Source organism: Cyanistes caeruleus, chromosome 2 (genome assembly GCF_971803275.1).
Source record: "Cyanistes caeruleus chromosome 2, bCyaCae1.hap1.1, whole genome shotgun sequence".
In the NCBI taxonomy this organism is placed as follows: domain Eukaryota; kingdom Metazoa; phylum Chordata; class Aves; order Passeriformes; family Paridae; genus Cyanistes; species Cyanistes caeruleus.
The window spans coordinates 69,478,201-69,502,758 of record NC_141702.1 but is presented as its reverse complement, the minus strand read 5'-3'; the positions used below and the strand labels follow the sequence as shown (position 1 = coordinate 69,502,758).

The window sequence follows — 24,558 nt, the reverse complement described above, 5'->3', positions numbered from 1 at the left end:
ATTCCCAATTGGGCTGATGTTTTTGAAAGATGTATCATAATGCAGTCTGAGAGAAAAAAAGTATTCAAGCTTTAGTCTAAAATAAAAATCACATTTATTACCACAAGTTGCATAAAATCAGATAGATACAGCTTTTACAAAAATGTTTGATAGAAAAATATTTGTCTAAGTACAATGTGTGGTATTACAGGAATAACTCGCTATTGCTGTGCCTTTAGATAAAGCTTCAAAAGAAGTGAAAGTTCAACCAAAATACTGAGTTTATCTATTGCAAACACAGGTATCACCTCTGGAACAAACTACATCTACTCATTCGAGATCCATTACAAAAAATACCCCTTCCTATTACTGACTTCATAATATAAACAACTCTGCTGACGATGTGTTTGGGACTAATAACTCAATACCATTCCTAAGAACATCACTGGTTCCACAGTGCCATTTGCTTACTTGTGCTGGGAAAGCCAATTCCTGGTAATGAAAACTGCAAGGAACATTTGCCAGATGCAAGTAGTCAGAACCTGGCTGGTGTGTGTCCCAAAGGTCACTTAGTTTAGCATGCAGAAATACAAACAAAATACTTTAATTTGGTATATGGGATCTGTAGTAGCACATCCTGCCCTAAGCACCACAGGTTAAACCATTTTCCTCTTGACAGTAGTAGATATTTCAGGTACCAAAGACATTGCAGTGTTAGAACTGAAGCAGCAATACAGCCTTTCACTGTTGGTATACGCAAGTAAAGTGAAATGCTGGTACTTTGATACAGCTCAGTGGCAGCAGCATTTTTCTAATAACTTTTCTTTCCCTCCCCTCAACAGAGTCTATGACTATTCAGAAGGTCAAAGGACTGCTCTATCGACTATTTAAAATTCCTGGTTCGGAACTGAAACTGTCCTACGAAAGTTCTAAAGTGAGTTAAAAATGGGTATTCAACAACAAAATATTTCATGCTGCTAAAGGTCCATAGCATCTTTCTAAAATACTGTCTAAAGAAATTAATTTCGCTTGAGGAAGGCTGTCTTCATGCTGTAATTTAGGACCTAATTTTATTCCTGTAAAATGACAGATTCTCTCTGACTGCAACTGTCTGCTATTTGGTTTACATGAAGGGATTTCACTTTAAGTCTGATTAGGTTTTTTTTTTGCTTTCTTATTCTAGTTGGAAGGAAAAGAAGTTGAACTAGACAATGACTTAAAGCCTTTGCAGTTTTACTCAATAGAAAGTGGAGACTGTGTGTTAGTACGGTGGTAAGAAGGGACTCTCTTGCTGGACTAAAGGAAAAGCTGACACAGAACTGCAAAAGAGAGACAGAGACACGGACAGCCCGTGCCTGAACAGACATACAGGTGAATATGAGTTTCACATGTGGCACCAGAGGACTGTGCAATTGTACTTTCAGCTCCTCAACTTGATCGTCAGCCTTCATGAAAACATCTGCTCATTTGTCCTACTGGAGAGATACCAAATAGTGCTTAAATGCTTTAATTAAATAAAACTCAAAGTCACCCTTTTGCCACAATTTTATACTGCCTTCCCTCAGCAGTGGTGAGAATTTGTTTTACTGAACCAAATAAATACAGGGTTTACTTGTGATATCTTTGCTGACAAGACTAGATTAGTGCTGCACTAGAGAGGCCACCTGCTCTTTGCCTTCACCTACGTCCAATGACCTTAAAGTGAACGAAACCCAGTAGTAATTTTAGAAGTATCTGCCTTAGATGATTTGGGTCAAAATCTGCCAGACCTTTCTTCTACCCTACAGTATTAACATACCACATTATAAAGAAGTTCTCAGCATACTGCAAGGCATTGCTATTTATTTTATAATCTTATGCATGCTGTTCTTTGATCTTACTTTACTTTCACTTGTGTAACCTCAGATTCCAATCTAGTAACACAGTGAGCTCTCAGAAATCCCTCCTAAATCACGCCAACTTTGCAGTACTTGAAGATTCGGTATAAGCAAACCTTGATTTTATTTCTTTCTAAATGACAGTGGTATAAACAAACTGATCACAAATCCTGGCCCCCATTGCTGTCCCCATCCCTGCACAGATGAGGGCAACTCCTCAGACAGCACAGAATCTGCTGCAGCAAGACTTACCAGCTGCCCTGGTGCTGAGCACAACTCTCCACGGGATCCTGGAACAGCCCTATACTCAGTCAAATCAGTAGTGCTTTAATTTACAAAAGACAGGCTGGTTGGCATTCTTATGTGCATTTATTAATTACAAGTAGGTCTTTGACTTTTTATAAAAAGGATTTTTTTTTTTTTTTAATATTGAACATTTTGGTTTTTGTCTGATCAACATCTATACTATAGAAAACGAATAGTATCAGTCCACTCGTGATTATCAAAAGGGATGTGCAAATATTGTTATACTTTAGTTGAAACCCAACATTAAAAGTTACCTTAATATTTCTTATTCCATGAATGAATCCAAATGTACACTTTTCCATTATCATTATACACTACTCTGTTTTCCAAGGCAAGTCCATCATCTTTCCTCACATCTACATGGATCTCCACACAGTTCCTTTAATCTCCAGAGCTCTCCCAGTTCCTGGGGAGAGTACTGGGGGGAAGACAGCATGCCACTCTCACATGTCTTCTCACACAACCAGAGACCATCCTGTTAAGAGAGAGAACCATTTCAACAGGTTTTCTTAGAAAGTATGTACTCTCCAACAATCTTCACTTCCAAGAATCAGGTGTTTATTGTTTCTAGTAACAAACATTGCACACAATGGTCCCAGACTGATCTGCTAGACCTGTTCAGAGAACTTGGGGGTAGGGATGGAGTCTGCAGGTGCTTTGTGGCAGTTTTGTGGTTTTTCTTTTAAACACATTTTAAAAGATTTTTTTTCTTCTGGATTTTTAATTCAATGGTTATTTAAATTCCTTTTAAAGAAAAAGCATTTATCCTGTTTTATGCTACTTGGGACAGCAGGCATGTCCTCTTTCTGTAAGGTCAGACAATTCCTTCAGACTTACTTGATATCGCTTGGGTCCTACAGCTGCCATCCAGATGCCCATGCTCACATCTTCACCCTGAGATGACACATCAGAACAAAACATACAGATATGAGCACTAACAAAGCACAAAGCATGACTGTGACCTGGAATAAGTTGCATCATCTACCAGCAGTAAAGAATGGTTACTAAAAACCTACACCAGACTACTGCAGAGGTGTTAAAATAATCCTCCCACCTTCCCCATGATAATACACTGTTCTTACAAAAACAGAGTATAAAAAACAAGATTACAGCTTCAGAGGTTCTCAGTCCAAAACATCTGTGCTTTGACCTAGAATAGACACTAAGCATAGCAACCAGAACTACGGCAAAAGCCCACGTTAGCCAGGAGAGCCCAACACTAACACTTGAGCAATGTTCTTTCTGACTCACCCAGTACATGCTGTTCCCCAGACCACTTTAACACAGAAAAACTGAACCAGTCTTTATTACCTGGTACGTTTTTAATCTTTCAGAGTTGCTTGCCAGCCACTGCACAATGTCTTTGGAGATGACATAGCCAGACCCACAAGCAAAGGCTGGGTATGCAGGACTTGGATACTCCAGTTCTTGCCATTTCCCAGTTCGATCAACTGCCCAATTTAGTCTGAAACTGAAGACCACGTTAGACGTGAGATGTTTATAGAGAGCTCTCTGTGGAACCTATGAACATTGATAACAACTGAAATAATACTGATAACAAATGACTGAGAGGAAGAAGTAGGTGATCCTAATTATAGTTCCTAGTCTTATTTCTCTAAGGCATAAAGCTAAAATTGCAACTGTTGTTTGGTCTCAATCTTGGATAATAAGAGAAAGTTTTCAAAACAGAAACAAAAGCAACATTGACAGTCAGGTCTGCAGCGTCTGCACCTTGCTGTTGGGTTTTGAACTAGCCTTACCTATTTTCTAACAGGGGCATCTGTGTCTTGCTAATTAATCCCTGCGGTTAATCAACATGACACAAAGGCAGTGCCTCCAGCAGGGATGCAGATAGCGATGTTATGCAACCCATTTTCCTGTTTAAACTAGTGGCTGCTTAAAAATCAGGAAGCAGTACCTTCTCTAAGCTGTTTTCCAAATGAAGCTCAACAAAGGAGATGTTCAAAGGCTGCCATCACTGAATTACAAAAAAAACTCTTCCTGGCGGTGGTGTTCTCTAAGGAAGGCTTTATGCACTCCTCGAGGCCTGCAGGAAGCAGTCTCTGTCAGCATCATCTCCCCACACGCTCCCAGCGTGGCAGAGCTCGCACTGTGCAGCGCTATGGACCCTGTCAAATGCTGAGTGAGGCACTGAGAAACATCCTGCTTTTCCTGTTTGGAAGCAAGCTGCTGTTGCACTCCTCTGGCCTCACAAATACCTCATGCACTCACAGCTAAGAGACATAACTGTGTCAATGCAGCAGGGTCTCCTCGCTCCTGTTTTACAAAGAGGTTCATCACTGATGATTTCCAGTCATGAGCACAAGCAGCTGAAAAGCTTGAGTGAGCTACCAAGAACTGTCACCTCAGACAACAGCCCCGAAAAGGAGGAATTAATTACAGCCAAGTGGCAGATGTTATCAGATTCTGCCCATTCTCAACTGAAGCTGACATCTTAAAGCACAAAGTAAATAAAAGTCTCAGCTGATACCTGAATTCACTTTAGACCCAGTATCTTCCACTGTGGAATCACAGCACAAAGGGTTTAACCCCCTCCAGGCTGAGAAACATCTGCTTTGATAATAATTTTACACTTTCCTGGTTATTTCTGTGCTGTTCCCTACACATCACTTGCCAGACCTGAAGACTATTAAAGAATTTACACTCAAAGATGTCACTGATACAGATCTTTGAGATAATCACAAGATAACCAACTGTTTCACACACTTGACCACACACCTTATTAAATCACTTTATGAGTAAGCAACAGGCAGGACCAGGTTTGTGAAACAAAGCAGCAAAGGCCTGCTATTCTTCAGTGAGCAGAGGGCAACATGAAGACACACTGTACCATTATGCTATACTGAATGCTATATTAGCATAGAGAGTTTCTGCTATACTGGATGTCACACCAGAGCTGCAATGCATTCCATGGATGTGGAAGGGAAGATATGGGCTATTTGGATCATTGTAGTTATTCACAATTGTAATACAGGCTGGGGAAGTTCACTCAATTTATTATTCAGATCTGCTATTTTGAACAGCAGAAATGGGTAGCAATGCCTGAAATTCACAGATGTTACAATAAAGTGTAAACCATAACCAAAATTTTGTTTCTTCTTTTTATCCCACTTCCTCAAGCCCACCAGAAAAATCACATCACAAAAAGTAGTATTTGTAGTTCTGTAGGATGTACTTTCCTTTTAACTTCACTGTAATTGCTGGAAAATTCTTAATTACTCAAGTACCACAACAAAGATGTCTATAATACAACACATTTTAAACCCAGGTAAGATATTCAGCAAGTTTAAATTAATTTAAAGGCATACTCTGGAAAGTTCTTGTAAAGGACTGATTTCTGATTCTGACATTCAAAGTTCTAACATACAGAAGTCCTGCTTTTTACAATTAGCTTCCTTAGGCAGAGGAGGGGAACCCACATGGAAGCACACCTAAATCACTGAACCATTCTCTAAAGAAATGGTATCTATCTCTTAAAGATAATTTTAAAAAACAACTTACTTTCCCCACCAAATATTTGGCCTGTCCAATTTTTTCTGCATTATCCTGTTAAAAACAGCTTCCAAATCAATGTAACAGTCATCATCCGTCTTCAGCAACAAGTCAAAACTTGTTGATTCAACTGTCCTGTAGCCAAAAAGAAAAGTGATGAGATGCTGAGCTGCACACCACAAACTACAGACAGTATGCTCTGCAAGGGTTTTTTTGGGATGCAGGGGGGAAGCAAAAAGGGAAGGAATGTCTTCTAAATGTTTTCTCTATCAACCAAGGTTGATTGCTTGTCCTTCAGTGGAGATGGAGCTGTACCTTATGATGATTTTACAACATGGACTTTTGTATAAGCAGAAGAAAACAAATTTGAAGTTTTGTTCTCTAGGACAGATAGTGGATTTACTAATGAAACCATCTTAAGCAGTATTGACCTCAGAAGGATATGAATCCCTGATGCAGGGACGGCATCACAGCTGTTAAAAGCCACTGGCTACACGTCAGTAGCCTACTTTCAGGACAAGACAGTCAGTTCAAGGGCAATGAGAAAGTTGTAGGTGGTAAAAAACATCTGTGGAAACAACTCTGTACTTACTCTTTCTCTGTAAATGCACCCTTCAAATACGAAAAATGTTATTTTTAACTGTCTGAAATGGCTGAATGTGACATGCATAAATTTACCAAAAAAGCTTAAGATTCTAGGGATCATAGCTGAGTTGGTTAGAAATGTTTGTAAGGGTAACTCCTTACAACAAGAAAGGTATATTTAAAAGCCTTTTATTACTAAATCTTGAAAAACTGCTAATCTGTAAGAAATTATCACAAAGATCTAAATCTTGTCATGCAAACCTGCTTTTAGAACTGAAAGCATCGTTCAGTTTTTCAGTTACATTCATAGCTATGGAGTTTGTGAAGTAAGTGCATAATCTTGCAAGCAATTAAACTGAATTTTGGCTAAATTACAACTGTCAACTGTATTTCTTACTCCACAGCAGCATCAATTAACTGAAACAGTTGTCTCAGAGTAACAGAAATCACTGCAAATTAGAGATAGAAACTTACTACCATTCAGATTCACCACACACAATGCATTACACTATGAAAATTCTTCCTATCAGCCTTCTGTCCTCCCTGTACAGAAGCTTCCAACCCTTCCCCTCCACTCAGCACTGGTGTGGCCACATCTGGACGACAGATGTGCAGTCTCAGACTACTCAGTACAAGAGGGATACAGCCATACTGGGTGGAGAGTGCAGCAAAGGCCCATCAAGATGATTATGGGACTGGAGCAATGGCCACAAACCAAAACACTGAGTATGTACACTAACTGGCCAAAAGGCATCCTTTCAAATACTAAAACTGCTAGCTTTCAGTTAGATACAAATGAAAAGAAATGACATGGAGAAATGCAATTTTTTACACCTGGACTCTTAGAGCAGAAGCCTGTCTTGCCAGCTTGTGCTGATTTGGGGCACCAAAGGTCAGCATTCAAAAAAACTACAGGCACTGCCACTTTACTCACTACATGCACCCAAAATTGTGAGAGAGAAACGCAACTTAATGAAGTAAATCACATAAGGCTATAAAAAAACATAATCTGCTGAATCATCCTGCCCTACAAACAGCACCATTCCTAAGAGGAAATAAGGAAATACTTTCTTTACAACTTACCATCGGTAGAAGTTCAGCAATTTGGAGGGAACGTTTCTGTAAGTGTCGATCACATCCACAAAAACAATGTCATCATAGGTACTGCTTTCTTCCTTCAATAAAGCATCTTCTTTCTCAAGGTTTTTAATGTGACTTGTAAACCTTTCTGGGCGAGTATGGAGGCTTTTTAAAAGAGCATCACCTTCTGAAAGAAACAGCACCCATTATTAAACAAAGATGCATATCTACATATTATTTCACATTTCTCCTGGATCATACAGGGCACACATTGACAAAATTAATCTGAAGAAGCATTCAAATTAATGGGGTTATGAAAATCCTGTACTTAATTTTACAATTTCTACGAAATGGTAAACGTTGCAGAACTACAAAGAAATATATTTTTGTGTAAGGTCTGACACTGAAAGTTTAAAGTAAAAAAGTATTCTCTTCCTTTTCAGTAATAAAATAATTAAACTCTTTAAGGTTCCTTAATATAAGGAACAGTCTGGGACTTCTCTATTACTCTCACCTGTAGAGTAAAAAGGCCACTGTCAATTACTCCTAAGTATATGTAGCTAGCATAAAAAAATAAACACAGGAACAAACAAACAATGCTGAATAATCAAATAGGCATTGCTTTGATGTAGCACAGACAGCCCCTGCTGAACCACCTCACATAACTGCAGGTAAAAGCTAAAAATATATTGCAGATAAGGTGGTAGTTTGTGGTTTGATAAAGAAGATGGAAGGGCTTTAGCACACACCTCAATTCAGGCTCTGCCCAATTATATCTGCCAGGCCTAGCTACAAAAACACAGCCAGAACACTCTCAAAACCATTGCTTATATTGGCTTTAATGGACCAAAAAGAACACATTGACTCCAGCAATGTCTAGACAAAATCTTAGAAATTAGAAATGGCTCCTATAAAATCTCAGAACATTCTGCTGAAAAAGGTGCAAAAAAGCAACAACTGGGAAGGAAACTGCTTGTCCATATTAAACATTGTGTACAGTACCTCTAACTGCAGCAGAACTAGAAAGAAGTGTCAAAAATATCAGGGAACGATTTCATTGCATGACATTTTTTAACTCGATTTTGGATAACAAAAAGCCAAGAAGAGAGTCTGGATAAAAAGACAAAGGGATGCAAGGGAGTGGCTGACAAAAGGAAAGCAAAGCAAAGCAACCACATCAGGACATTGACTTTAAGCATAAAAGAGCCAGGAAGAAAATGTTTCTACTAAAAGAAAACCTGGGGTGACTAAGATCATGGAGACAGCACAAATTATACTCAGAAGTGTAATTGAAATTACCTGCTTTACCATAACATCAAGTGTCATGCTACGTTTTGTGGACTTACCTTGAATAGTGTAGATAAAACCACCTGCTATTCCCTCCACACCTTCTGTGAGTTCATGTGGCAGTGACCCTTCCCCTGCCTGTTAGGAACAGATTAATGGAAATGCATAGATTAAATCATCTGTCCTTATTGATTTGTTTACCCTCTGATTTTAAGGTGTGAACTTTCCTGGCAACTAATAATGAAATTAATTTAAAGCTCTGCTGGTTTAGGCACCTGCATAATCCCAGAATCAGAACATCCCGAGTTGGAAGGGACCCACAACAATTACTGATGTCCAGCTCCTGGTCCTGCACAGGACCACCCCAAGAGTCACACAAAGCGCCATGAAAGACTTAGACTAAGATTTTTAACTGAAGTTTTGTGGCATTTTTTTAAAAGTTTCACCCAAAACTAGCAGTAGCACTGAAACTTTCAGAAAACTAGTTTCAAAGTTGACAGTAAAATGCAAAATTATTCTGGCTAAATGATGATAACGCAGGATGTTTAGGCAAGCAATTTGACACAAAAAGAGACACACTGCCAAAAAGCAAATAACCAGACTTTCTCCCATAAGATGGGATTTTAGCACAGGATTTTTGACCCACATTTTGCCATCTCTGATATACTGATACTGCTTCACATCTGACAATGAGAGCTTTATTCTCCTCAAAATAAAATGCCACTTGCAAGCGTATTTTTTTTGCAAGAAGGCAAAGCAAAACTTCTCTTTTGAGACAAAAGGATAAAGCCAACTGAATTAAGGATATTTACACAGAGAAACACAGGAAAGTAAAATGCTAAATTCTCAACACTTATAGGAAAAATAGAAACATGGTGGAAAGGAAGATGAAGGGACTCGACTCACTGTAATGACTCTGAAAACACCTCCTCCATCATTCACCATCACTCTATGAAGATTTCTTGAAACCAAGCCCTGAAGATCCTGGCTCTCCCATACAATTGTACCTTCAAAACTCTGGTAAGAGAGCAAAACACTGTTATGGTATACAAAGACTTAAAAAATGGAAGTCAAACAGTTTGGGCTCTTTAAAATTATTTTAAAGGAGTCAACTTCACACAAGATTTAGCTTGGGTGCACAACATAAATTTTTTACTTATACATCAATAAAAATAAGTTATGCATAAATGAAACATGTCCATGAAACTCAGTAACACATAATCATTCTTTTAAGACTAATCATGAATCTCTATATTAAACTTTTAACAGAAGCCTAGTGTAAAAGACTTTGGCTTTCTAAAATCATCAAAATAGCATTTAAAGGTGACCTGAAGTGAATTTTCAAAAATCAAATATAAAATCCTACATTACAAAGGGAATACATTAAAAGAGATTTGGAAACAAGTTCAGCTTTTATCATTATCTGCCAAACAGAGATCAGAGACTCGATCCTGACACCAGCAAAACTCAAAGAAAAATATGGCCACCTTTACCTCAGTAGAATTGCCACAAGCTACTGCAGGAGTGACAGAATTCTTACCTCACATCTTAGTTGATAAGGAATAAAAAGACAAGTGAATAATTTCAAAATTTTCTGGTTTTAACTGTCAAATTAGGTTATACCACTCCATGTTTTACATATATATGTGTGTGTGTGTGTGTAAATTCTTTTGAATTTCAAAGGACTTAATCTCAACTTTAAACTGAAGACCCCTGAGAACATACAAAGGAACAGGTGGCAAGTTGTACAAGAGTATTGGTAGAATTTTATTTTTTAAAATTTTTAAGGCAATCTATCCTTTATGAAAAGGTAGGGTTGTTATACTCCTGACTCCTAGATGAGCATATTCCATTTTGTCTCTCCCAGTTTCATAGGAAACACACTGGTTGTTAGTGTGGAACAGAAAAACAACGTGTTTGTAGATGCATCTCTGCTGCTGTAGGAAGTCTATTTACTTATAACAACCTCTCATCTCGTCCCCACTTTAGCTTACTTGTACACTAGAAACCTTCTCCAAAAATTCTCCAGTTACTGAAACACTTGTAAGTCTACATTAGAGTTCAGCTTACTTTTTTGCTTTCCTCAAGAAGCAGGTCTTAACATCTGCTGCAGTCTCAGTGTTTAATGACAGCTGTGTGTGTATTTCAGAAGTCTCTCATCTATTATTTAAAATGCCAGCTTTATAAGCTAATAATGAAGCTGGCCAGTGTTTATTCAAGCTCAATACCTTCCCCTTGTTTCACAGAATCACAGAATAAGCTGAATTGGAAGGGACCCATAAGGATCATCCTATCGAACTCCTGACCCTGCAGGACCATTCCCCAGTCACACCCTCTACCTTCAAACATTGGCCAAACTCTTCTTGAACCCTTGGCTTGGTGCTATGACCACTTTCCTGGGGATCCTGTTCCTGTGCCCAACCACCCTCTGAGCAAAGAACCTTTTTCTAATGTCCAACCAAAACCTCCCCTGACACAGCTTCAGGCCGTTCCTTCAGGTCCTGTCACTGGGCACCACAGAGAAGAGATCAGTGCCTGCCCTTCCACTTCCCCTCAGGAGGAAGCTGTAACTGCACTGAGGTCTGCCCTTGGTCTCGCCCAGGCTGGACAGACCAAGTGACCTCAGCAGCTCCTCACATGGAGCTCCTCCTTCACCATCTTCATTGCCCTCCTTTGGACACTCTTGAACAGTTCAATGTCTTTCTTGTATTGTGGTACCCAAAACTGTCCCCAGCACTTGAGGTGAGGCTGCCCCGGCTCAGAGCAGAGCGGGACAATCCCTCCCTTGCCTGGCTGAGGATGCTGTGCCTGAATGCAGCACCAGGACATGGCTGGCCCTCCTGGCTGCCAGGGCACTGCTGACTCACATTCAGCTCTCTGTTGTTTGTTTAATTATTTCTCAGTTATCAAAATAAATGGACCAATATTAAGACTTCTTCTACTGGCTCAATTTTTCTTTTTGCAGTGACTGTCATCTCCCATTACAATGTTTTTTACTGTAGTGATTGGGCTCTAATCACACTTCAGTGTCCTGTTCATGGACACAACCTTTGGAAAGTTGTTTAGTGAACAGGAGAGTCCTTTAGGAACAAGGGAGTCCTTTCATGCCTCTGCAAGCAGAAACATTACAAATCTCACCACTGACTATTACTGATACTGACTTCAAATGTACCAGGGGTCTTGTAAACCTCAGTGTAAGGCATCCTAAGGCTGCAAATGATCATTATTTTCCAGGTTGAGAGACTTGTAAGCAAATTTTCTAATGACTTTAGCCTTCAGCTATTCTTACTGTAAGCCACTTAATGAAAGCTGAGGCCTGAAAATGCTTAAAGCAAAAACATTAGTGGCACACCTGAGACTACATCATCTGTTTTTTTCCCATTTAAATTCCAGCCTTGTTGCTGCCAGAGCGCAGTGGCATTTACAGTGAATACCGAACAGGTGAACTGACATAATGCAGCCCTGCCAAACTCCTTTCCTAATGCTGAACACTGCTGTGCTTTTTGTTCCTCCAACTATTCCCCATTAGTAACACAGAATACGTGCAGTACAGAGCCCCATCTTCATGCAAGTGGCCCACAGCTTTTTGACAAAATAAGCGCATTGCTGAGACTTGTCTGTAAGAGCCCTGTGTGTTTTAGTTATCTGCTGGCGCTTCTGCTGCTCTGCGCTTTCAGTCCTTCCAAAGCTGAATGATCGATCCTGTCTCTCACAATCTGGCCTGCCAGATGCTAATTCTAATACTGCATTTCCTTTCCTTTCCCCAAGATGAGCAGGAAGAGCAGCACTTCAGCTGGAAGATGAATGAAGCTCTTCAGCAGTCTGTACAATCCATTACTTCTTCAAGGTGGAAAGACAGAGAATAGACACTGTCTCAGACACCATCCTATAACAATTAAACAGTTCACTAAATTTAGTGCTCTTAAACAAGCAGACAGGAACACGTGGGCATTGCCACCTCCTCTGAATCATCGTGTACGCTTCAGCATCCTGAGCATCACAGGAGACTGCATGCTGTGCATAAGCCCTATTCATCTACGTTAGAAACATCGTGTTACCCTGTAAGCATTCAGCGCATGACACACATCAGACTAAGGAAGCCCACACAAAGAAATATATGAATACTAATATTCTCTCTCTCAAGGAAATACTTCCCATCTGCCTCTCAGGAAAATTGCAACCTTTTATAGCAAAATTACAACTGCCTGGAACTTTAGCATCTCAAAACAAAGTCTTACAGGGAAAAGGCTCACACGATAGACTACCAAATTACTGGGTAACCAATATTCTTTTTAAAAACGTAAAATAAACCCTTAATCATTTTAGTATGAAATTAGATTGCCAAAACATAGGCACAAAATACTGCAAGTTGTCTGATAACCTGAAAGGTCTCCTGCCAACACTACAACTTACACAGCATTCAGTAAACACAGTCTAAGATGATAAACCAATCGGCCAGCTGCAGATTCCCCTTGAAATTAACAGATTTCCAAATGCATTCATTAGTATAGAGCCAGGGGAATAAATCAGGGAATAAACTGGCCCAAATTGTCCTCTCTTCCCTCTTCAATCTTCATTTGCTTCATTTTTTTGAAACACAATTTGTTTAATAATAAAACATCCCAGACTAAAGACAACATACAGAAATAGTAGCAAGAGTCCAGGAAAATATTTAAATTAAAGAAAACTGTCTAAAATGGTAGCTGAGATATCTATCAAGAGATCACTGGTCCACTGAGAACAATTCCCTGTACCTGGGAGGGTCTGCTAACTAGGATTCTCCTTCTGAGCCAACCTTTCTTCATTAAACCATTCATTAAACACCAGAGTATTTTCCTACAATATTCTGTTCCTTTTGTGTTCAATCACCTTCCTTCCTATACAGCCACAAGTAGGTTCCATATCCTTATATCAAAAACAAATAACACTGTGCAAAGGTAACACACAATATCTTGATGTTATGTCCCAAGACATCAGATGCAGAAACCTCTTTTCCAGCTGCTCCCTAGAAATTTGTGCCATCCTCCCCTCCCTATCTTGTGTGCTAATGACTGACAAAGCAGAAGGGAGAAAGAGGCCTCACATTTTTTGGTAAACTCTCCCACAGAATCAAAGCAGGTACAGTTTTCAATCAGAAATAGGTTAAGTTTTCTGAAGTTGCTACTATTTGACAATGTAATTTTTTATCAATTTGTATTTTCCAGGCTTATGCTTTATAACTACTTGTGATAATAAGATTCTGTAAAACAAATATTATATATCCATATATCCAAATCTGGATTTCAGCATTTCCCTGCAACTACTCATCCATTCTGTGATTCTGTGAATTAACATTCTAGAAGTTTTCGCTTGCCCTTTTCTGCCTCAAGCAAAGGCCAGTTTTATCAGTCAGTTTGTCCAGATGACTTAAAAGAACTGCTGACAGTTCTGATGCTGCACATACCTCTGGCAAAATAAACTGCTCTACTGGCTTGTACCACAATCTGTTCACCTGCACTCCACAGCTTGGTGGACTAAAGCGAGCACTGAAGATCGCTTCCTGTAAACAAGAGGCGGAAAAAAAGCTAAAATTAAAAACCCAAAACAAACATTAAAAGTGCTACTGTATTACACAGGCCATCAAATGGGTCTTAGATAATAACAAATTACATAAGGATGCTGCATTGCCAAATTCCAATCTTCAGAAAACAGTTTCCAAGCTCTCTTATGATACAAACTTTTCTCTTTCACTGGAAATAAAAAGCTAATGCAGATAAACTCATCAGACTTTGAACATTTAGAAATCTACAATTTAGGAAACATGAACTTGATTACAGTATAACTTTATTTTTATTATGGCTGTTATAAACCAAACTCCTTGGAAGGTCATCATGGAAGTCATACTTACAATTCTTTCTACTGTTAGCATAAGCAGAAGTCTTGAAATTGGCCTATCAAGTTATTGGTTGAGATAAATGTAATATATCAAATGCAACAATCTTACTCAAAAAAAATTTTCCCTCCAAATCAAAAGCTAGTCTATCAAACCCATAATAGCTTTGGACTGGGGGAAATTATCAATGAAGTCCAATTATTACCAGTAAATAATACCAGTATCTAGAAATTTTAAAATGTCTTGCCAGAAGACTGACAAGAAATTATAGCTGTTCTGCATCTCTGCCTGAAGACACCAAATGTATATTTGAATATATTTAAAACACGTTTTAAATATATTCAATAGCTTATTTTTTATTCCTTAGTAACTATCAATATTTAGAACCTCAAATACAAACAAAAAATTGTGCGCTGGAATTAGATCTAAGTGCTCTTTCATAACAGCATCTGGATTAACTCCCAGCACTTTGTGAATTTCATCTTTTCCTCATACAGGATGTACCTCTGTATACGTACATGAGAATTTAAAATGCAGCAGAAGAAAAATATAATTCATACACTTGTCAGTTAAATACTTCTCTTCCAACTCACCAACACAAGCATGTCACCTTCTGTAAGAACTTAATCCACAAAAAAGAGACATCATCCTTTCAAAACATAACTACAATACTCTACCTCATGTTCTGCCTGGTACAGCTTTACAGTGATGTTCCTCTGGAATCCCACCCCATCAGCCTCATAAAATACCCCAAGGCTGGTAATGACAATGGGGTAAAGCACACGAAAGTTCACACTGACGATTCTGTCCTCAGACAGTACAGAAGGTATGTCCTCAGGGAGACTGAATGCTTCAATTTCCTGATTCAAAACTGTAGGGAAGGGAAAGGCCAGAGGTAAGGTGAGAAAAGCTCATGGTTCCTGGATACACACAAAGCATACAGCCTACGTGCAAAGCATTCTGGTAAATTAGCACGGCTCACAAGTGCACAAGGATAATCAAACACTGGAGTCGAAGAAAATACAATGGGCTGCAGACTGCAGCAAGAAAAATTTCAGTGATACAGCAATCTGCAGGCTAATAGCAGTTGCAACTCAGTGCCTACATATCCATAGGGAAAATATTAGAAACAGAATAAATCCACAGCAGGAAGACAAAAATGCTATTTGACTGCATGAATACCTGCAAATTAGCTTAATAAAATAATTATTCATGTATCAAAATGGCACACACCTCCACTCAATTCAGCTGCCTGCTTTTTGGCATTATTGCCTACCTAAGCCCTGAGGTACCATTTATACTTGGGAACAGTGGATGTTGTCATTCAAAAAAAGCAACAGAAGTTACATTTTGTGTTGAATCATGGCTCAGGTGCCTAGCAGCTCTTAGTTAACGTGTGTTAAAGAGCAAAAATGAAATAAAATCCAAAAGGTAATTTTAGTTAGGAATTTTTGTATGGCATTTAATTTTTTCCCCCATTTTACATTTCTTGATTATTTTCTCTCTAAAGCAGAATCTGAAAAACCCATCAGCCAGACTTGCTTCGAGGATTCACTTTGTCACCAGAGAAGTCCATCTGACACTCAAGACTGTCACCTTGCTATTTTCTTCACATTTGCACTATGCCACGTCATTTTTTCTCTCTCCAACTTCATTTAACACACAAATCAAGTAAAAATGTATGTTATATGGGAGAGACTGTCTGGTGACACAAGGGAAATGCAAACCCATTCAAAGTCAATGGCCTCCCCTTCACATGCCCAAATATCTCTCCCTTTCTGGCCTGCACAAGGTACTTACAGGAAGGTTATGCAACAAGTTCTAGGAGGTACTTTTTTTCAAGACTAGCTGTCTCAAACACCCAAAACTACTCTCAGAAAATATGATTAGCTCTAGCTCAGACCACAAGATTTTTAAAAGTTAACTTCCATACCTGGGTTACTGATGTTCAGAAGTTTGCAGGAGTAGGGGTCTTCTCTGTCCTTCACTGGCACAGCACAACCATGCGCACCTATTATAAACTTCACAAGGACACTAAAATAATTTGCTTTTATTAACACCAGTTCTCTTCCCTCCTCCCTCCATCTTCAATAAACTCAATTTTATCATGGCCTGTCTTTCACAGGGTTAAGATTTTGAATCTCTTAAAAATCAGCAGTGACAGTTGGTATGCAGAGCAACCACATGAATCCCCTTGTAGGAGCTCAATTCCAAATCCACATTAACATTTTACATTTTGAGATCACAAGAAGATTGGCAGCTAGAAATGAGATTAAAGACAGCCAGCACACTAAACTGAAAAAAAGACCTAAGGCAACACTGAAGGAACCCAGAGACCTGCCCCTCCTGGCCTGGGTTTGTTACTTAATTCAAGACTGTTTAAATACTAGGCATTCAAAAGTCAATGAAAAAAACAGTAAGAAAAAAGTCACATAACATCAAAGGAGGACCAAGGATTCTGGGCTATCTGGTCCAATGAAATATTTCAGCTTTGGGTTGTAGCAAAACAAGAGGTTCCCCTCCAGCTCTAATCACAGTTATTTCATAGTAGGGAGGCACCAAGTAGTACAAAGAGCAAGGATGCACCTTAACCTATCTTTTCACCTAGCAGCTGAACGTCCTCCCAGAACTCCACATAAGTTATGAAAGGTCATAATTTAAGGTCATAATATAAAAGGTCATATGCTGCACTTCAGGCTGCATGTTGAGACCAAATATGGGAACAGCAAAATGCTTTCAATGCAAGGCAGGTACCAAGGTGTGAGGACTGGCAGCATTTCCAGGGATGAACTGCAGCAGAGCTTCCCAGCAAAATCAGACCTGTGTGTACATGACAGGTCTGTGCAAGCAATCAGGAAGGGCCACTCACACTGCAGCAGTATGGTGCACCTGGTTCAGTGGGAAATAAACCTGAACTTTAGAGGTGAGGCTGTTTGCAAGAGTTTTGGTGATTCTCTCACCACATGAGATCCTGCCTGCCTTCCAGAATCCTGAATTACCGAGGATTCCAGCTGCACACCATACATTGCAACACAGAAAAGAGGAAGGCTTATACATCACTAATGAACAGTGACAAGTAATTGCAAAAGCAAAGAGCAGTGTATAAAAAGTAGTTACAGCCCAAGGCAGTAAGTATTCTTATATACTATCAAGTAGACTTAAAAAAAAATCTATCAGAGTACAAGATGCTCAAAAACAAACAAACAAATAAACTAGGAAATACTTTAAAAGAAAAATTATTAAATCAAGATATTTCAGCCCTACTATATCGAGGTATTTCAACCCTGTCCCCCAGGCCCAAACTACAAAACAGTGGAGGTTACCGTTGGTTCAGGGCAGGATGTTGCTTCAGGTGCTTGACCCAAGTGTTCCTTATAACACTGCGTAGCTCATGATTGTGTCGAGCTGACAAAACACCTACAATAACATCATAATGATTCAGCTTCCACTGAGGAAAGAAGGACAGTGGACCTAGAAGTAGAAAGTGACAAATATTTACTTTATGCACATATTACCACAAGCCTGAGTTGCAAGCAATAATTAAAATTCCAGCCTTCCAGTACTTAGAAGTGGCTTACAAAAAGGAAGGGAAGCTATTTTTTGCAATGCAGATAGTGATGGGACAAGGGGAAAAGGTTTTAAATTAAAATAGGGGAGGACTGAGATTAGATATTGGGAAGAAATTCTTTACTCAGAGCATGGTAAAACACTGGCAAAGATCGCCCAAAGAAGTTGTGTCTGACTCATCCCAGGAAACACTCAAGGTTAGGTAGGATGGAGCTTTGAGCAACCTGGTCTGGTGGGAGTCATCCCTGCCCATGGCAGGGCAATTGAAATCAGATGATCTTTAAGGTCCCTTCAACCCAAACTATTCCAAAATTCTGTGATTAAAGGACCTCTAAAAGCAAGAAAACTGAAACACTAAAAACCAACAGCAGGATCACATTCTTGGTTCGGATTCAGAGAAACATTTTCAATACGCCAAAAACTTCACTAACATGCACATTTCCCCCCTTCTTTCTAAAGTTGCTGGCACTACTTTTCTGCCTCCCAATTTCAGTGTGGGATCTCAAGGCCTATTGTTTCCAACCCTTTGAAGTGGAACACCAGTCTGCCTTCACACAGGATGCTACATCCCTACACAGGGACTAAAGCTCTGGCTTTATTCAAAGCTGGATGCCACTGCCAATACTTGTAATCCAGGATTTAGCTTGTGCTGTTTTAATTTAGAGATCACGAAACCTGGACTTGATTTCCAGCAGGATTATGACCGGATAGAGACCTGAGAAGCTCTGATTTAGAGCCTGTAAACAGTCAGACAAGTAGCTAAAGTGAATTTGCTTAGTTTAATCTATCAGACATCCTAGAGTTAATACAGATTTACATTTAGTTTTAGCAAAGGATTGCTTCCCTCTCATCTGACTATGTTTTTCATTGGGCTGCAGATAAAGAAAAGAAATCTGAGTGCACTTTAAACTACTGCATATAGCATAGACAAGATTTTTTCGAATCTAATTAGGAGACTAAACATACTGCCAAGTCTGTATTGTGAACTCCCACTAGAAGGAGTTGAATTATTATCCAGACTCTACCTTCTGTACCAGCATCCCCTTTCTACACTTTGAAGCTGAATAGATGGTTTATTTTACACTGCTCTCTAACCTAGGACCTCACAGCATCTGCCACAAAAACTGCTGTGCCAAATCCCACCAGACATCCATCTAGCCTTATATCCCACTGTCAGTTCAGCATGCAGTGGAGAGGCCTTGACCTTGCTCTGTTCCATGCTGAATCAACATCAAGATTTCAGAACTTTTGTTGCTGTTCTTTAGGGCTATTAAAAATAGCCCTGACTCCAAAAGCCAAATAAAACTGCTCTGGAATTGGTTTTCAGAAAAATGCAAAAGCAGAAAAACCAGAAAGTGGTGTTTCCACAGGTAAACCTTTCCTAGTCTATTTCCCACTTAATATTTTAGTTCTAAGTATGCAAACACTGATTTTTCTACAAGAAAGTGAAGTTCCACCACTACTTAAATGAATCTGTACTGAAAACAGCTACAAGAGTATCAATTACTTAAGCTGAACATTAACCTATTAAGAGAAGCTTTCATCAACTTAGGCTGAGAACAACTTAAAATTCCAAACAATGAGTCATTAGTTCCATTCTTCATTTTTTTCACTGAAGTCAACTGTTGGACCTCTTACAACAACCACGATTGAACTGGTGGTGAGAATTAGGAATATTATTTGTTTGCTACAGAACAGCAAACCTAGTGCCCTATGTAACATCTGAAGAAACTTGTAAGTCAAACACACTGTTCAGTCAAAATACCAAGTTAAGTTTTCCTTTATGCTAGTAAATATCATTTATCCAGAGGCTCTGTATGTCTTCACAGATTATTATATAGCCAAGAATCACCAGCTCTCCAAGACAGCAGAGATTCATGGGACAGACATATGTTTATAAAGTACAACACTATGGCAAATTCCTGTGTAGCTACATAATTCCTGCTTACACATCCCTTTTTTTCCCTTGTTCTTCATCCATCCTTTGATTATTCTTCAGCCCTAACTCCAAGCCTCAAGCCTTCCAGTATAAAGTTCATAGGTCTAATATGCTTGTAGACTGCAGATGAAGTACTGATTACACAGATTTCTTTTTTAAAAACATTACTTTTAACAAGAAGCAGAACTATTCCATTAAATCAAAATTAAAGAAAAATAAAACTGAGGGCACAAGTCTATGGGGTGACTTGGCTCAGAATAACGTAAGCTAGCTTGAATGAGCTTTAAAAAAAACAATTAAAAATAAGCTACTCAAATAAAATATACATACTTTTAATGAGATTGTTTTAAAATAAGCGAAGCTTTTCCTTATGAACCATCCACATGGGAACAATGTTAATGTAACAGATGCTTTAGAATTAATATCCAATTGCTTTTAGAACAGCATTGCAGTGGTCTATATTCAGAAGATCTTCTCTGTCCCAAGAGTTATATCATTTTACTTTTAAAACCACTAAAAACTAAAAAAAAAACAAAACAAAAAAGAAAGCTTACTTTGACAAAAATTTTTTTGCTTGTTAGTAAAGATTTCTACTTCCTATGGAAAAGTAGGACTAATGCTATAATTTCAGGAAAATAGATTCATACGTGTTTCTCTGAACTCGCACTATTTTTAAAAAGGGAGCTAAAGTGAGAAGTACAGGGAAAAAATACTAAGGCTATTATTAATTTATAAGGATAATTCCAATATGTGCATAAATATTCTCTGATGCAGCATAATTTGAGAGAAAACATTGCTGACCTCAAAGTCAATAGTGACAATTTAGACAAGCAATCAATGCTTGCCACTGAGGACCAAAGCTATTTATCTTACATTCTATTTTTGTACACTTTCAGGCCAAAACTTTAAGTGTCAGATTGTATCACATCATACACATCACTCTTACCTGCAACTGCCTGTGCAAGATAATTACGTTTTTACATTTTCTGATTTCAAAGACAAGGAAAAAACTAAATTTTGTGATTTGGGAAGGGGGTAAAAAAAAGGAAAAAGCTACATATCACATTCTACTATAAACCCTAGAAGTGTTGCAGACCAAAGGTATGGAGAAGGAGAGGAAGCCTTCCAATCCAAAGCTCACACTACCACTGTCCACCTTGCTTTAGAATTCTTACTTAGTCAAAGCTGCACCTCGGTTGCATTACTTAGCCCAAGACTTCTCAGCAGAACCTGAGAAAAATACACAAAGCCTACCTGTTAATCCACAGCAAAACCTACAAAAACATGAAAGCGAGCATCCCTCCCTCAGCTGCTGAGGTTCATTTAATTCTCTGCAGCAGCTGTCAGCAGTAGTTCTGTCAGCTCTAAGTCTGCTAAGTCCAGTCTGCCAGAACCTTGTGTCACATTGTTTATGGTAAGCTCCTAATGAAGCTTTCTCGGGCTCTGATATTTGTGAGGACTGTCTTTCACACAATTCTCTGATATCTGACCATACAGATTTTCACCTCAACATCAGCTTCAGGAAGGTTTCACAGGATTCTCAGTCAACAGTTTTCATGAAATGGGTGAAAATGCTGGACAACCTCCACCTGTCTGTCAAGCTTGACTGAGAGCTAGCAACAGATAAAAGTTTAGGAGAGATACAGGAAAAAGTAAACAAGTGTTTACATAGAGTACAAAGCTGTGGCTTTAGAAGACACAGCTGAAGATGCAGAGGTGGGTGTCCTGCTGAGCTGGACATGGAAGGAGATCACCACTGACAGGCAGTCTGCTGACCCTACTTGGATTTTAACCACCTCAGCAGCAGTCAACAGCTCTTGAAGTTTTTCAGAATTCCAGACTACAAAGATGAACATGCATCTCTTCTTCCCATGAGACAGATTCTCAATAAAATGTCAAATTAGGCTGTTAATTATATTTGCTTCATTATAAGGAGATTAAAAGAGCGAGAGATCATTTAGCTTGATTTTGTCAACAAACACAGTCTTGCTAAACATATCTCTATTGATGAGTCTCCAATCAACTACAAAATTTGCCTGTCATTTTCAGTGAAATTTGACATAGTATGCAGTCCACAAAGTGATTAGGTCTCCACATTTCATGCAAGTGGAGTGGACAAAGGAAAGACTCATCATTAGTGCCTGCACTGAGAAACACAGCAGTGTAGGCTTACTTGCAGTATCAGGCACCAGAGCACCTCCACTGGATGCTGCTAAAATAAGTGAGCTCCACAGAAGGCTGGGCTTTGTATCTTCTGCTACCAATGCAGCTTTTTTACTTTTTTTTTTTTCCTCTGAATAAATCAATGAATGGATTTAAGTAGGTCAAGCAGAACTTATTTGGAATATTTTCAACTAATCCACTTTGTAAGATAAGACTAAAAAGGAACAACACTCCTCCAAAATAAAAAGCCCCACACATTTTTATCTCTGCCTATTCCTGTGATTTTACAACCATACTCCTGAGGTTTAATACTTTTTCTTCTCTGCCGCTTCACAAAAGATCCAAACAAACACGAAGGAAGGAATTAACTCAATATAAAGATTTGTATTCACAGAATGCTGACACGCACAGAAAAAGAACAAACCAAAGAGCAAAAGCAGCTCTTTCCCCCTTCTAATCTACTTCACTTAAAGTAATCTGCTACAGCTCATCTGCATTACATGTTCTGGTGCAAGCAGAGCTACCTGACCTTCCTGCAGTACCCACTTCACCCTAGAGCTAGAAAGCACCAAGATGTTCACCCCTGGTTTCTGCAGTACACCATGAGGCAGACAGGCTTTTATACAAGAGTGACAGATTCAAAGAACAAAACTGCTGCAGGCAGAGGTTTCTGTTTGTTTTACATCAACAGCATTTCTTAAAAGAAATAGGACAACAGGGTCCTTCTGAATTGCCAAGTGGCAGTAGTAACAGTGGTGGAATGATGATACCCTAAACACCTTAATTATATAATATTTGAACATTTCTAGACAAAACTAGGAAAAAGTGGCCAAAGCATTAGAAGCAAAGTCAAAAGAAACAATGCAAATTTGCAACACCAACTGATGCCTCCTTTTCTTTTTTAATTTTGTGGAGGTAAGGGACTGTGGCAGGGCAGGGGAAGCAGAGTATAGCACCTTTATCTGATGAAAATTGACTACCAATCCCTGCTGCCAAGGAACAACAGCCAGCTCCCAGGGAAGAATACTTGCTCTCTTCTGGCTGTTCCACTCAGTGGGCAATTTAGAGGATAATTGTTGAAAACATTAATTCAGCCAACTCTGGCAGAACTGGCCCTCTTTGACCCCCTGCTCCAATGCCAAAATACAAAAATGCAGTGCCAGTGCCACTCATTAGTAGTTTGCAAGGTCTTAGACATCTGTCTACAGAATAACTGAAAACCCAAAAAAGTCCCAATTCATTTGGAAAACACCATCAGCTTATTTTGTGTATTCTTTGTCAATTATTTTGTGTCCATCAAAAGTTAGGAGACTGTTTTATGCTGGGGGTGGCCTATCCATGAAAAACCATGTCATACTAAGATCTTACAGATGAAAGGTTGAAGGACACAGATGAAGGGTGGGGGACAACTGGCATTTTAGGAAGGACTACACACACACTGCCAATGCCAAATCTGACCTGTCAAGTTTCAGTTTCCAAGGCCACCAGTCTAAGTCTTTACACACCTACAAAAGATGAAATAACTCTGTCACCAAGCATGCTACTCCCTGACAGATAGGACTACCAGATTTCAGACAACATCCTTTCTTAAGAAGGCCCCATCTTCCAGCAAAACTTCATCTCATAGCACCTCATAGGTTGTTCCCATATTTTGGTTCCATTAGGCCAGTGCCTGAAGAAGTACATGCTAAGCCACAGGACAACAGATGGCATACAAGCAGACTCTAGAAAATGGTGGGTTTTAATCTATTGCATAATTGTTCACTAGTAGAAGATTGACTCTCACAAATCCAAAAGGGCCAATTTTTAGCTGCCACCCCCCCTCAGAAATGTAACAGGAATAACGACTTAAAGGGCATTAGCATCAGCCAAGTAGCAGAAGATTACACAGAATGTGTGGGGCTTTCTGATTAGGCCCTGTAGCTGAAGCCTTACAGTGAGTAACTTCCTACTCAATAAGATTTGTGCCATCAATTAAAACACACAATTAGCAATGAATCCACCTGGAGTGCTAAAAGCAGGTCTGTCTGTTCCTTCTCAAGTTTCTGAGGTCATTTTATAATTAGCATCTATCTAAGACTTTTACAAAAAATTAACTAAGCTTCCTACTCACGAACTTTCTTTGGATAGCACTTGTTTGTAACCAGTTAGACAAGGATTTCAATTAAACCTAAAAGCATGTTCCTGCACAAATCTGATTCAGAAGTGTGAATTAGAGTCTCATTAACTGATTAACAAAAAAAAAAAAAAAAAAAAAAAGCAGGAAGCCACCAAAGTCAGGACATTAAAACAAAGGCCTTTGGTCTCAAGATTGATCCTATTTAATTTTTTCCAATTACTGGGTACTGCCTCCAAGAAGTGTACTCTATTTTCTGTGACACCAAGGTAAA

The 24,558-nt window shown here is 39.0% G+C and overlaps 2 protein-coding genes across 4 annotated transcripts in view; one reads left to right on the top strand and one right to left on the bottom strand.

Moving 5' to 3' along the window:
* Window positions 1–1,597, top strand: part of TBCE (tubulin folding cofactor E) — a 50,108-nt gene extending 48,511 nt beyond the window's left edge. For 2 of the 3 annotated variants that reach the window (XM_086877779.1, XM_086877780.1), the window contains 2 exons: window positions 822–913; window positions 1,163–1,528. In XM_086877779.1, the coding sequence (XP_086733905.1) occupies window positions 822–913; window positions 1,163–1,255 (185 nt within the window). In that variant the 3' untranslated portion in view covers window positions 1,256–1,528. Of the gene's footprint in view, window positions 1–821; window positions 914–1,162 lie in introns of all 3 variants that reach the window. The other variant, XM_086877778.1, reaches the window with a different exon arrangement.
* B3GALNT2 (beta-1,3-N-acetylgalactosaminyltransferase 2) overlaps window positions 71–24,558 on the bottom strand; it is a 30,869-nt gene continuing 6,381 nt past the window's right edge. The window contains exons 2-12 of the mRNA XM_086877781.1: window positions 17,823–17,970; window positions 16,433–16,533; window positions 15,177–15,370; window positions 14,071–14,166; window positions 9,534–9,644; window positions 8,687–8,765; window positions 7,344–7,527; window positions 5,685–5,810; window positions 3,474–3,633; window positions 3,000–3,056; window positions 71–2,637 (exon numbers count right to left, since the gene is read on the bottom strand). Of these exons, the coding sequence (XP_086733907.1) occupies window positions 2,503–2,637; window positions 3,000–3,056; window positions 3,474–3,633; window positions 5,685–5,810; window positions 7,344–7,527; window positions 8,687–8,765; window positions 9,534–9,644; window positions 14,071–14,166; window positions 15,177–15,370; window positions 16,433–16,533; window positions 17,823–17,970 (1,391 nt within the window). The 3' untranslated portion in view covers window positions 71–2,502. The remainder of the gene's footprint in view (window positions 2,638–2,999; window positions 3,057–3,473; window positions 3,634–5,684; window positions 5,811–7,343; window positions 7,528–8,686; window positions 8,766–9,533; window positions 9,645–14,070; window positions 14,167–15,176; window positions 15,371–16,432; window positions 16,534–17,822; window positions 17,971–24,558) is intronic.